This window comes from Neomonachus schauinslandi, chromosome X (assembly GCF_002201575.2).
Source record: "Neomonachus schauinslandi chromosome X, ASM220157v2, whole genome shotgun sequence".
Lineage (NCBI taxonomy): Eukaryota > Metazoa > Chordata > Mammalia > Carnivora > Phocidae > Neomonachus > Neomonachus schauinslandi.
The window spans coordinates 95,281,289-95,296,976 of NC_058419.1; the positions used below are offsets into that span (position 1 = coordinate 95,281,289).

At 34.5% G+C, this 15,688-nt stretch overlaps 1 protein-coding gene across 1 annotated transcript in view; it reads right to left on the minus strand.

The window, feature by feature from the left end:
* Positions 1-15,688, minus strand: part of CFAP47 (cilia and flagella associated protein 47) — a 506,331-nt gene that overhangs the window by 274,894 nt on the left and 215,749 nt on the right. Inside the window, exons 34-35 of the mRNA XM_021681266.1 lie at positions 6,515-6,612; positions 6,114-6,230 (exon numbers count right to left, since the gene is read on the minus strand). Coding sequence (XP_021536941.1) covers positions 6,114-6,230; positions 6,515-6,612 — 215 coding nt within the window. The remainder of the gene's footprint in view (positions 1-6,113; positions 6,231-6,514; positions 6,613-15,688) is intronic.

Consider the following 15,688-nt stretch of genomic DNA (forward strand, 5'->3'; position numbering starts at 1 on the left):
ATTTAATGCTAAAAAGCATCAAAATTGATAAAAACAACTTTTTTTTTTCTTGAGAGGGAGAGAGAGGAGGGGCGGGGGAAGAGAGAGAATCTCAAGCAGGCTCCATGCCGAGCGCTTGAGCCCAACAAGGGGCTGGATCCCACAGCCCTGAAATCATGATGTGAGTCAGATGCTAAACAGACTGAGCCACCCAGGAGCCCCAAAAACAAAAGTTTTAAGAGAAAAGTCAGATTATCTATTGAACCTTAGCTCCCATCACTACTCAGTGAATTAGGTGTAGTACAACCTCTACAAATGTCATATTTATTTTTATATACATTTCTTTACATGAGGGAATAAAAATATATTCTATGCTGAGTCCAAATAATTCCCATATTTTTCTTTAAATATAAAGTATGTCACAAAAGGGAGAATATGTAAACAACTGTTATATTCCAGATGGCAAGATTCCACAAAAGGACATAATATAGGCACAGAAACTTATCTAGCTGATTCCACAATTGCAAAGAAGAATATAATAAATAAGAAACTTAAACGTTAATAAACATATCCAGTGATAAAAAAAAGTTAAGGAATTGGAACTGGTTAGTAAAAGCTTGGTAATTATCAGCTAACTAGTTAGTAAAAGCTTGGTAATTATCAGCTAACTGTCAATTTCCCCATTCATCAGATCTTAGACACCTTCTCTACATTTTTATGTATTAGATACTCACATTTAAAAATATTTTTTGGCTACAGAATAAAATAAAAATTTTGAATCAACAATGTATGATGATTTATATTTTCTAAACAAAAATATTTTAAGTTTCTTATAAACCCCGACCAAATTATCAGGGGCCTCCTTGAACACCAAAAGTCCCATGTAACTCTTCTTGGTTCCCTCACCAGAATGATTTCTGTTCCTTTCGATTCCCATAGCACACTGCTTCTATGTATACTATGGCATTCACTATCAGCTTTGTATCATCTCTTTTTCTTATACTTCTCATTATTAATAACATCTTTGAAGGCATGACTGTGGTTTAATCATATCTGTATCCCTTACAGGGTCTATCCAGTGTCTTTTATGGAGGATATTCAATTTGTTGAATTGACGAGAACTGTAGTATTTTTATTCTTCCAACCAAAGTCTTTCATTGAAGTTTATCTTTAAAACTCTCTTATAAAAGAAATTTCTGGCCAAAATCCAGGAATACAGTTTCTCTTTACAACTATACCAATATAAAAGAATGTAAATGTCAGACCTGAAGCAAAGTGACGTTAACATGCAACCAAGCCATTATGAAATATCATTTTTCCAGCAAGTGTGAGGAACAACTTTATACCAAGCCAGATGTGGGCACTGGCATCGTCAATGTCTCTCGTGTCATGGAAAAGAAAACTCAGAGTAAGTTGAAATGGTCTTTCTCCTGTGTCCTTCTTTTGTGACTGTTCACAAGGTCTAGCAAACCTCAAATGTCTCCTGTATCAACTTATTATTTTAAGTTTCCATTCAAATGACATGAGTAGAGAAAATACTTTCCTCCTTGACCAACTGAAATTATATTTTGATTGGTCTGTGTTCCCTGTCTCCAGTCCCTCTCCTGTGAGTCCATTCCCATCATAGTTGTAAGAACAAATACCTTTTGTGTAGTTGCTATAAAAAAAAAAAACAAAAAAAACCCCAAATACCTTTAGTCCCATAATACCCAGATGGTAAGCTTCTTACTTTTTATACTGATATCCAATATCCCAATATATACCTATATCAATTTTTCTAATCCCAAAATTCAACTAAGGTAACCTATTCACAGAATTTCCTTACTGTATGTCATGTATTCCATTTGACATTCTGTTTATGCCATTTCCTCTGAGTGAACACTTTCCTCTCTTACCACTACCAGTCCAAATCCAATCCACCCTTCAAGACTCCAAATAAGTCCTGCCTTCTCTGCAAAGTCTTTGGTGGATCAATCTAGATCATATTAATCTCTTCCCTTATCTGAATTCTATACTTTGTTTTTTACATACACTGACAATTACATGAGTAGGATGTTATTTATCATTGAACATGAATATATCTTGATAATTCAATGATTTTGTATATTCTTCAAAGTAAGAAATCATTTTTTTTAAAGATTATTTATTTGAGAGAGAGAGAGAGAGTGACCATGAGTGGGGTGGGGGGCAGGGAGGGACAAAGGAAGAGGGAGAGAGAAACTTAAGCAGACTCCATGCTGAGTGCAAAGCTCAGTGCGGGGCTCGATCTCACCACAGGGATCACGACCTGAGCCGAAACCAAGTGGGACTCTCAACCAACTGCATGACCCAGGCACCCCAAGAAATCATTTATTATACTACTTCATTATTCTAACAAAGGGCTCAAAAAATAGTAAGCATATAATGTGTTTGATTATTGTTATATAATAGTTAGATATATATTATATAATAGTATTTGGTTATTATTGAGGACTTGATGTGAAAGGCCAGATGGAATTATAACATGGGGATCCAAATGTAATAATGTATATTGCCATTCTGATCTCTACATGAATATGTATTTTAAAACAAAAGTGAAAAAACGCCTTTTTAGCTAATGATAATACATCTATATTCAAATAAATCTGCTCCTTTAATTCATTCTTAGAGCTTGGGTAGTGCTAGTAAATCACTCAAGCTTCATTCTTAGGGTTTAAGAAAAATGGACAAATCACTAGAACTATTTTCTTATGCACAGCTGGATATACATAATTATACATATGTAGAAATATACAGTCAATTTCTATGAAGTCATATTTCAAATTCCACATTTTAGCAATACCCTACAAAAAGATAGTTTCAATTTAGATTTAAAATATATGAACAAAAGATTATTAAAAGGAGTCAACTAACATTTTCACAAAGAAGACATACAATTGGCCAACAGGTACATGAAAAGGTGTTCAACATCACTAACCATGAGGGAAATGTAAATCAAAACCACAATGAGATATTACCTCACACCTATTATTAAAAAGAATAGAGATAAAGTGGGGCAAGGATGTAGAGAAAGGGGAATTTTTGTATGTTGTTGGTGGAAATGTGCCTTGTTATATTAAAGAGACGAGAGATAACTATTATTAAATAGAGGAGAGAGAAAGTGTTGGCAAAGATGTAGAGAAAGCGGAATTTTTGTATGTGTTTTGTTGGTGGAAATGTGCCTTGTTATAGCCATAATGGAAAACAGTATGGGTGACCTCTAAAAAATTAAACACAGAACTACCATATGGTCCAGCGTCCCTACTTCTGGGTATATATCCAAAGGAAATGAAACCAGCATCTCAGAGATATTTGCACTTCCATGTTCAACTGCAGCATTATTCACAATATCAAACATATGGAAAAACCTGTCTGTCGATGTAGGAATGCATAAAGAAAACGTGGCATACAGTGAATATCATTCTCAATGTGGAAAAACTAAAAGCTTGTCCCTTAAGGTCAGGAACACGACAGGGATGCCCACTCTCACCACTAGGTTCAACATAGTACTAGAAGTCCTAGCCTCAGCAATCAGACAACAAAAAGAAATAAAAGGCATTCAAACTGGCAAAGAAGAAGTCAAACTCCCTCTCTTCGCAGATGAATGATACTTTATGTGGAAAACCCAAAAGACTCCACCCCAAAATTGCTAGAACTCATACAGCAATTCAGCAACGTGGCAAGATACAAAATCAATGCACAGAAATCAGTTGCATTTTATACACTAACAATGTGACTGAAAAAAAGAGAAATTAAGGAATCAATCCCATTTATAATTGCACCAAAAACTGTAAGATACCTAGGAAGAAACCTAACTAAAGAGGTAAAGGATCTGTACTCTAGAAACTATAGACCACTTATGAAAGAAATTGGGAGGAAGACACAAAGAGATGGAAAAATATTCCATGTTCATGGATTGGAAGAATAAACACTGTTAAAACGTCTATGCTGCCCAGAACAATCTACACATTCAGTGCAATCCCTAACAAAATACCATCGACATTTTTCACAGAGCTGGAACAAACAATCCCAAAATTTGTATGGAACCAGAAAAGACCCCGAATCACCAGGGGAATGTTGAAAAAGAAAACCCAAACTGGGGGCATCATAATGCCTGACTTTGAGCTATATTACAAAGCTGTGATCATCAAGACAGCATGGTACTGGTACAAAAACAGACACATAGATCAATGGAACAGAACAGAGACCCCAGAAATGGACCCTCAACTCTATGGTCAACTAATCTTCGATAAAGCAGGGAAGAATATCCATTGGAAAAAAGACAGTCTCTTCAATAAATTGTGCTAGGAAAATTGGACAGCCACATGCAAAAGAATGAAACTGGACCATTCCCTTACATCATACACAAAGATAAACTCAAAATGGATGAAAGACCTAAATGTGAGACAGGAATCCATCAAAATCCTAGAGGAGAACACAGTTAGTAACCTCTTTGACCTCAGCCACAGCAACTTCTGGCAAGACATGTCTCCAAAGGCAAGGGAAAGAAAAGCAAAAATGAAATACTGGGACTTCATCAAGATAAAAAGCTTCTGCATGACAAAGGAAACAGTCAACAAAACTAAAAGGCAACCTATGGAATGGGAGAAGATATTTGCAAATGACACTACAGATAAAGGGCTGGTATCCAAGATCTATAAAGAACTTCTCAAACTCAACACCCAAAAAACAAATAATCCAGTCAAGAAATGGGCAGAAGACCTGAACAGACACTTCTCCAAAGAAGACATACAAATGGCCAACAGACACATGAAAAAATGCTCCACATCACTTGCCATCAGGGAAATACAAATCAAAACCACAATGAGATACCACCTCACACCAGTTAGAATGGCTCATATTAACAACACAGGGAACAACAAATGTTGACGAGGATGTGGAGAAAGGGGAACCCTCTTACACTCTTGGTGGGAATGCAAGCTGGTACAGCCACTCTGGAAAACAGTATGGGGGTTCCTCAAGACATTAAAAATAGAGCTACCTTATGACCCAGCAATTGCACTACTGGGTATTAACCCCAAAGATACAGATGTAGTGAAAAGAAGGGGCACCTGCACCCCTTGTGTTCATAGCAGCAATGTCCACAATATCCAAACTGGTGACGGAGCTGAGATGTCCTTCAACAGACAAATGGATAAAGAAGATGTGGCTTATATATACAATGGAATATTAATCAGCCATCAGGAAGGATGAATACCTATCATTTGCATCGACATGGTTGGAGGGTATTATGCTAGGTGAAATAAGTCAATCAGAGAAAGACAATTATCATAAGGTTTCACTCATATTTGGAATATAAGGAATAGAGCAGAGGACCATAGGGGAAGGGAGGGAAAACTGAATGGGAAGAAATCAGAGAGGGAGACAGACCATGAGAGTCTCTTGACTCCGGGAAACAAACTGAGGGTTGCAAAAGGGAGGTGGGTGGGGGGATAGGGTTACTGGGGATGGGCATTAAGGAGGGCACGTGATCTGATGAGCATTGGATATTATACGCAACTAAGGAATCACTGAACACTACATCAAAAACTAATGATGTATTATATGTTGGCTAATTGAATTTAAATAAAATAAAATTAAAAAAAGAAAACATGATATATACTCACAATGGAATATTTAGTCATAAAAAAGAAAGAAATCCTGTCACTTTTGATAACATGGAAGAATCCAGAGGACATTATGCTAAGTAAAATAAACCAGACACAGTAAGGCAAGTATTTTATGATTTCAATTGTATGTGGAATCTAAAAAAGTCAAACCCATGCAATCTGAGAGTAGAATGATAGTTGCCAATGGAGAGGGATGGGGGAAATGAGGAGATGTTGGATCTTAAGTGTTCTCACCACGCATACACATACACACACACACACACACAAAATGGTAACTATGTGAGGTGATGGATGTGTTAATTACCTTGTCTGTGGTAATCGATTCACATTATATATGTACAATCATCACACTGTATACCTACAAAAATTACATTTTACAAACTAAATATATACAATTTGTATTTAACAATCATACCTGGTGAAGCTGGAAAAAATACGAAAAGAAGAAATTGATATTTATGGAATATGTGATATATAGTCACGCACCTGTATGTCCATGTCAAAGCCAATTTCACGAAGTACATTCACAATAATCAGGCAATTGTGCAGATACTGTTCAGAACTTTTTGGTTGTGTGTACATTTTTTCAAAATGAGACTCAATCTGGAAAAGACAACAATCAAATCTTTTAGTAATGGAATAAAAATTACTGCTTTTTAACTCTTCTCTTTAGTTCGGCAAAGAATCATTTAAGTATTAACATCTGTCAGAGTAGCTTATTACAATCAAAATACCGGAATAAACAAAAGGGAATGCCGGCCGTTCAGATTCAGGTGTGATTTAAATTAAAACATTGAAAAAAATCAGTTTATAAAAAATACTTTGAATTTTAATTACTACGTTCTTTCAAATAATAGAAGACTATGCCTCATAAAAAAGACTCTTACCAAAAACGGACAATAGGCTCCCAACTGTGTTGCAAAAACAAGGCCATCTAAAAGATCTTTGTCAAAATTTACTATCCATCTGTCAGAGGGAATAACTCCTGTTCCAAAAAAAAGAGTAAATATAACATTAGTTTTACTTTTCTAAAAAAGATACCTTATGGTATCTGTCTGAATATATTCTGATATTGTCACTATATAATACAGAACGTATTTAAAATTGGCAGACATTATAGAAAAAAAATGCTTTCAAAATCATTCTCATTGTGGAGACATTTAGTGCCCAATTCAAACAAAAAGGAAAACAGAACATGTGCCTGGCTTTATTTCCCTGGTTTTCAAGGAATCCTTGAAAATCCTTGTCAAGGATCCTTGACAAGTTTTCTTCCAAAGTGACATACAAAAGAACGAAGAAATGATCTGGAATTTTCTATTCCTTCAAAAGGAAAATGGATTGATGAATAAAGGACAATGAGAAAAATTTTTTAAAAAAGGAAAAAGGATGTCTTATGGAATTTGAGCAATAGTCAAAAACATTTTTGTCTTTGCTTGGAAAAGAAAAAACATATTACTTTGGAAATAAAAACAAAATTTAAACCTCCAAACAATCATAAGAGAATATTATGGAAAACTATATGCCAACAAATTGGACAACCTAGAAGAAATGGATAAATTCCTAGAAACCTATAAATAACCAAAACTGAATCAGGAAGAAATAGAAAATTTGAATAGACTGATGACCAGCAAAGAAATTTAATCAGTAATCAAAAAACTCCCAACAAACAAAAGTCCAGGACCAGATGGCTTCATAGGTGAATTCTACCAAACATTTAAAGAAGAGTTAGTATCTATTCTTCCCAAATTATTCCAAGAAATAGAAAAGGAAGGAAAACTTCCAAATTCATTCTATGAGGCCAGGATTACCCTAATAACAAACCAGAAAAAGACACCACTAAAAAAGAGAACTACAGGCCAATATCTCTTATAAACACAGATGCAAAAATACTCAATAAAATACTAGCAAACCAAAGCCAACAATACATTAAAGAAATCATTCACCACAATCAACTGGGATTTATTCCTAGGTTGCAAGTGTGGTTCAATATTCTCAAATCAATCAATGTGATACATCACATCAAAAAGTGAAAGGATAAGAACCATATGATCCTTTCAATAGATGCAGAAAAAGCATCTGACAAAGTACAACACCCATTCATGATAAAAACCCTCAACAAGGTAGGTTTAGAGGGAACATACTTCAACATAATAAAGGCCACCTATGAAAAACCCACAGCTAACATGATCCTTAATGGGGAAAAAATGAGAGCTTTTCCCCTAAGGTGAGGAATAAGACAAGGATATCCACTCTCACCACTTCTATTTAACATAGTACTGGAAGTCCTAGCCACAGCAATCAGACAACAAAAAGAAATAAAAAGCATCAAAATCAGTAAGGAAGAAGTAAAACTTTCCCTATTTGTAGATGTCATGATACTATATATAAAAAACCCAAAAGACTCCATCAAAAAAACTGCTAGAACTGATAAACAAATTCAGTAAAGTTGCAGGATACATAATCAATCTACAGAAATCTGTTGATTTCTACAAACTAATAATGAAGTAGCAGAAAGAAAAATTAAGGAATCTGTCTCATTTACAATTGCACCAAAAATAATAAGATACCCAGGAATAAACGTATCCAAAGAGGTGAAAGACTTGTACTCTGAAAACTATCAAACACTGATGAAAGAAATTGAAGATGACACAAAGAAATGGAATGACATTCCATGCTCATGGATTGGAAAAACAAATATTGCTAAAATGTCTATACTACCCAAAGCAGTCTACAGATCCAATGCAATCCCTATCAAAATACCAACAGCATTTTTCACAGCTAGAACAAGCAATCCTAAAATCTGTATAGAACCACAAAAGACCCAAATAACTAAAGCAATCTTGAAAAAGCAAAGCAAAGCTGAAGACCTGCAACCACAAAAAGAAAAGCAAATCACAATTCTGAACTTCAAGTTATATTACAAAGTTGTAGTTATCAACACAGTATGGGATTGGCACAAAAATAGACACAGATCAATGGAACAGAATATAAAACTCAGAAATAAACCCACAACTACTTGGTCAGTTAATCTTGGACAAAGGAGGAAAGAACATCCAATGGGAAGAGGACAGTCTTTCTAACAAATGGTGTTGGAAAAGTGGATAGTAACATGCAAAAGAAAGAAACTGGACCACTTTCTTACTCCATACATAAAAATAAATTCAAAATGGATTGAAGACCTACATGTGAGACCTGAAACCACAAAAATCCTAGAAGAGAACACAGGCAGTAACCTCTTCGACACTGATCATAGCAACTTCTTGACATGTCTACTGAGGCAAGGGAAACAAAAGCAAAAATAAACTATTGGGACTACATCAAAATAAAAAGCTTCTGCGGAGCAAAAGAAACAATCAACAAAACTAAAAGCAACCTACTTCATGGGAGAAGATATTTTCAAATGACATATCTGATAAAGGGTTAGTATTCAAAATATATAAAGAACTTCTAAAACTCAGCACCCAAGAACCAAATAATCCAATTGAAAAATGGGCAGGAGACATGAATAGATATTTCTCCAAAGACATATAGATGGCCAACAGACACATTTAAAAGATGGTTCATCATCACTCATCATCAGGGAAATGCATACCAAAACTACAATGAGCAATCACCTCACACCTGTCAGAATGGCTGAAATCAATAACACAAGAAACAATAGTTTTGGCCATGATGTGGAGAAAAAGGAAAGCTCTTGCATTGTTGGTGGGAGCAGCCACTGTGGAAAACAGTACAGAGTTTCCTCAAAAAGTTAAAAATAGAACTACCCTAAGATCCAGAATTCACATTACTGGGTATTTACCCAAAGAATACAAAAGCACTAATTCAAAGGGACACATACACCCCTACATTTATAGCAGCAATATTTGCAATAGCCAAAATATGGAAGCAGCCCAAGTGTCCATCCATTGATGATTGGATGAGGAAGATGTGAATAAAATTTTGTCATTTGCAACAATGTGGATGGAGCTGGAGAGTATGATGCTGAGCGAAATGGGTCGGTTAGACAGGGATGGGTGCCTTATGATTTCACTAATGTGTGGAATTTAAGAAACAAAACAAATGAGCAAAGGGAAAAAAAGAGAGGAGAGAGAGAGGGACAAACCAATAGGCAGATTTTTGATCACTCAGATTGCTTTACATCTGGTACTAGAAGACCAATTTCTCTGGAACCATAGATGTCCTAGATACTTCACAAAAATAGTACCTGGTATTTTTTCATTTGAGATGCTACATAATTGAATGATTCTATAGGATTTCTATAGCATGGTACTGCAAAATCAGTCTAGCAAACACAGATCACTAGAAATTTTCAACTAATACACAGTAAGCAACATTTTGGACTGTATATTTCAAAGTATTTTTTGCTGATAAAAACCTATAAATACCTATATCTGATAGATGATGTGATACAATCAAACTAATGAGTTTAAAATACACATTTCTGGTGGGCTGGATGTTTATAACCTAAATGTGCTTCTCTTAATGTATATGTGCCACCTATGTCTTTTAATAAAAGCAAAAGGTCTCACTTTTGTAGCCAAAATTCATTTTTCTAAAATTCTAACTTTAATCTGAAAAAGGCAATTTACTAGGCTTTTGTGTTGAGAGTGAGTCAGACAGTATTTGATATAGACCATGATCTCTAAACATCCCAATGTCATCTTGTATCATTAAAGAGACAGAAATTCCCCTCAAGGTGTTTATCATCCTGTTGAGGATAGATCACACCCATAACAGGAAAACAACTAATTAAAAATCTCCTAACTAGAAGCTGATAGAGAGATTACAATATAACAATAACTATTATGCTGTTACTTCCAACTCAACCAACTGCAATCCAGCACCACAGGACTCATTATGACCTTCCCTCTTTCCTTATTTCTAACTTGGCTCTTCAGTACAGGAAAACCTGGTTCTCATTACCTACAAAATATTTACTTCTTTGTTCAACTCTAGTATATATTTAAAGCAATTTCAGAATTGCAAACCCACACCCCTGCAAGAAACTAGAGTAACACGTGCATGCAATATTCCTTTTGTCTTTAGGTCTACAGTACGCAGTCATGATTGTTTTTACAAGATAATTTAGCCAGCACCTTTTCTGTCCATTATATTCACTGAGGTTGTCAAATATTTGCAACGCAGTTAGATTCATTTATCACAGTCTGCATTCCATCCTGAATTAGCCGATTAAAAAAATACACGCACTAACATACATTCTGTGTTGTATGCTTCTAGGATTTTGAGAGGTATACTGTCATGTATTTATCACACTTCCATACAGAAAAGTTTCATCACCCCCAAAATTCTCATTTGCACTGTAGAGTCAAGTTATTGATATCTACAAAAACAAGTGAGGTAGGATTTTTCACTAGGGTTATATTGAATCTATAGATCAATTTGGCAATACTGACAATAAAATATCTTACTCTTTTGTCTTCCACTTCCATGTGCATGGTATATTTCTCTATTTATTTGGTTCTCTTTGATTTCTTTCCTCAGTGCTTCATAATGTTCAGTACATATATCCTGCACATATTTTGTTGGGTTCATACTTAAGCATTTTATTCTATGTTGCTATGATAAATTATATATATATATAGTTGCAAATTCCAATTGTTTACTGCCATTATAGAAAACAGAATTTATTTTTTATATACTGATTATATATCCATCCTACAACCATGACAAACTCTATACCAATTCTAGGAGATTTTTTTGTGGTTGCTTTGGGATTTTCTACTTGACTGTCATATTGAATTCCAGTCTCTTTCTGAGGGGTAGAGGTGGTTTGTTGTTATTATTTTTTTTTTTTCAGTTTTTTTCAGCTGCAGTGAGTTTTCATCAGGGCACTAAAGATGACTGTACATGTGGTCCTTCTCCCCACATACTAACTTTAATGTTCTATAGGGAATAGAGAAATTGGATAAGTTGCTTGCCCCACCCCCAGGTCTACACTATGAGGGGCACATTCTCCAGACTCACTCTCCAGTCATTTCTGTGAGCAACCAGTGAGGTTTGTGGAGTAAAAACCTGTAAGAGGATGCAGACGTTCCTTATTGCTCTAGCTCCTAGGGACTTCACGCTCTCTCACTAGTGTACACTTGGTCTCTACCAATCCACCAACCACCCTAATTCAACTCTTCTTATCAGTGTCCAGCTGTCTCTACCACAAATAGACAATTGCTATCATCCCATTTCCTCCTGAAAGCACCTCCTTCTTTTTGGATGTTAGGATACTTTGTTGTCCTATAGCCTTAGCTTCATAGGGGAGCTTAACACACTTGGGAGTTTGCTATCTATATGGTTTTTGCTGTTGTTTTGTATATGTTTTTGCTGTAATTTTAAGGGTGGGAGCTAAAGGTCTTTCCAGTTCTCCACCTTTCTGAGTGGAAAACCAGTGGCACCTATTTTTGTTCAACCCATCACAACTTTGGAACTGCTTTGTTATTATTTCTTAAACAGCAATCAGCATGAATTGTTGCTGCTCAAACATGGCTCTCTGTGCAAAGAGGATGGCAATAATCCTCCAGAACAGTGTTGAGAAGTAAAAACCTTGCTTCTCTGATCTGATCCCGTGCCTATGGCCTGCCATTCATACAGAAAGAAGGCTGTAGCCAAGCCCCCACCAGTTTACCACAGCCTTAGGTATATCACGGATTTTCTCTGCTTTTTGGTTAATTCCTTTGATCTAGGCTACTCTCTTCTATACTCCAAGATTTTGCTACCTATAGTGTGCTATGTGAATCAGCAGCACCTTTATCAACTGGAAGCTTGTTATGAACACAGAATTTCAGACCCCACTTAAAACCTACTGAAACATAAAAAGTTTAGCAAAATCTCCAGGTGATTTATATTCATATTATCATCTGAGAAGTGTTGGTCTAGGGTTGTTTTTAGAGAGAGAAAGAGCAAACTAATCTAGTCCTCATTTGCCAGGAAACAGAGAATTCAAGTGATGTTCTACAATTTTTTTAAAATTTTAATTTAGAAGTTATATTTTTACCTATTTATTTACAGTATATTACTTCAAATATTCAGAAATATTAAAATAGTCCTAAATAGTATTACAAATTGAAGATGTGCCTGCTAAACATAAAACTGAAACATTTTATGCATTAAAGGAATAAGTGCACATATTATTCTTATGAGTATCATAGTAATTATTTAAATGATATTTTAGGTGGTTAAAACAGTACATTTTTATAACAGCTTTATTGATATGTAACTCATATAACATACGTTTTATCTAATTCAACTGTCCAATTCATTATTATTTAATATATTTACACAGCGGTGTGATCATCACCACTACTTAACCTTAGAATATTTATCAACACATAAAGAAACCCCATACCCACTAGCTGTCATTCCCCTTTTCCCTCTTCTCTCATCCATTGGAAAAAAACTAATTTACTTTCAGTCACTATGGACTTGCCTATTCTAAACATGTCATAGACATAGAATCAAAATATGTGCCCTTTTGTGTTATGGCTTCTTTTATTCAGCATAATGTTTTCAAGGTTCATCCATGCCACAGCATGTATCAGTGCTTTGCTTCTTTTTATACCTGAATAATGTTCCATTTTGTGACTAATTATAGCACATTTTGTTTATCTATTCATCAGTTTATTGGCATTTGGGTTGCTTCCACATTTTGGCTATTATGAATAATGTTGCTATTAACATTTATTTAAGAATTTTTGTAAGAATATATGTATTTTCAAATATTTTGAGTATAAACCAATGAGTGGAACTGCTGAATCATATCATTAATCTATTTTTTAACATTTTGAGAAATGTTAAACTGTTTAACATTAAACTGTTTTCCAAAGTGCTTGTACCTTTTATAATCTCTCTAGCAATGTATAAGGTTCCAATTTCTAAAAATCTTTCCCAATAGATGTTATAGTATTTCTTTCCATTTTTTTTCATTTTATTCATCCAAGTTGGTGTCAAGTGCTAGTTCATTGTGCTTTTGTTTTGCATTTACCTAATGACTAATATTATGTTGAGTCTCTTCTTGTGCTCTTCATGTGCTCATTGACCATTTGCTTATCTCCTTTTTTTTCTTTTTACTTGCATTATTTGTTTTCTTTTTATTTGCATTATTTGTTGAGTTGTATTTTTATATATTCTTGGTATAAGTCTCTTGCTAGATATATCTTTTCATTGCTGCTGTGTCCTTTGAAATGGTCTCTTTTATTTCCCTTTATATTCTATTAATATGGAGTATTGCATTGATTGGAAGTCCTACTATTTCTCAGAGATTTATTCATTTATTTTAGAGAAAGAGAGAGAGAGTGCAGGGTAAGGGGCAGAGGGAGAGGGAGGGAATCTCCAGCAGACTCCCCACTGAGCACTGAACCTGATGCAGGGCTTGATCTCACGACCCTGAGATCATGTCCTGAGCCAAAGCCAACAGTTAGAGGCTTAACCAACTAAGCCACCCAGGCACCTCAGAATTCGTAGGTTAAACTAATCTTACACTCCTGGGATAAACCTCACCTAGTAATTTTGTTTAATCCTCTTAAAATGTTGCTGGATTCTGTTTGCTAGAATTTTGAGGATTTTTATGCCTGCATTCAGAACAGATAACATAGTACATTTTTAATTGTTTTAAAGCATTTTGGAAATGCAAAGCAATATATACTTTAATGCAGAAATCATCTTGTTTCTAAAGGTAGTTAAATTATGAAGATATGTGAACTCTAAATAATTATAAGATCAGCCAAATATAATAATTAGAAGATAAGCTACATGAGAGTGAGGTAATATATATAATATTTGGTAGAACTTCCATATAAGTACATCATTAAACTAGAAAGAAAATAAAGAATTTTGTGTACTAAGGTGATTAATCACTATGGATAAAGACTGATTTAAAAAACAAGAAGTATAAGTAATCAAAAGAAAATAATCACAGCAGTTACATGATAGAACAGATACAATAAACTAATCAATAATATTATGTTAATATTTTCAAAATTTAGAGAAAATTCATTAATTTCATTATTTAAAATTTCATTATGATTATTTAAAATCATCCCACTAAAGAAATAATAGGTCCAGGTAATCTTACTAGGAAATTCTACAAAATTTAAGAAACAAGCAATTTCACTTTTCTAGAAACTCTTTCAAAGCCTACAAAGAGGAAATATTCTACAACTAATTGTTGAGATTTGTGTAAAATTGTAACATAAAAAACTAAAAAATACAGGGCGCCTGGGTGGCTCAGTTGGTTAAGCGACTGCCTTCGGCTCAGGTCATGATCCTGGAGTCCGGGGATTGAGTCCCGCATCCGGCTCCCTGCTCGGCAGGGAGTCTGCTTCTCCCTCTGACCCTCTTCCCTCTCATGCTCTCTGTCTCTCATTCTCTCTGTCTCAAATAAATAAATAAAATCTTTAAAAAAAAAAAAAAACTAAACAACACAGAGAATATTTACAAATCATCACTCATGTAAACTAAAGCAAAAAATTAAAATATTAGTAAACTAATCTAGCAAGGTATTAAAAAAAGGTTAGCTACCATGGCAAAATTAAATTTGTGCCAGGAATGCAAGGTTAGTTTACAATTAAAAATCAATTTAACATAGTATAGTAAGATAGGTAGAGAGAGAGAGATAAATAGAAAGAGACATATAGACATATACAGTTGACCCTTAAACAATGTGGGGTTTGGGGCACCAACTCTTGCACACTGAAAAATTTGTGTATAACTTTTGACTCCTCCAAATCTTAACTAATAATAGCCTACTGTAGACCAGAAGACTTACTGAAAACATAACCAGTCAATTAACACATATTTTGTATGTTATATGTATTATATATTGTATTCTTAAAACAAAGTAAGCTAGAGAAAAGAAAATGTTATTAAGAAAATCACAAGAAAGAGAAAATACACTTATAATACTGTACTATTAAAAAAAATATCCACATATGAGTGGACCTGCACAGTTCAAAACCATGTTGTTCAAGGGTCAACTGTATATAATATATATAATTAAATAGTATTCATTATAAAACTTCCTGGAAAACTAAAAGGATATAAATTCCAGA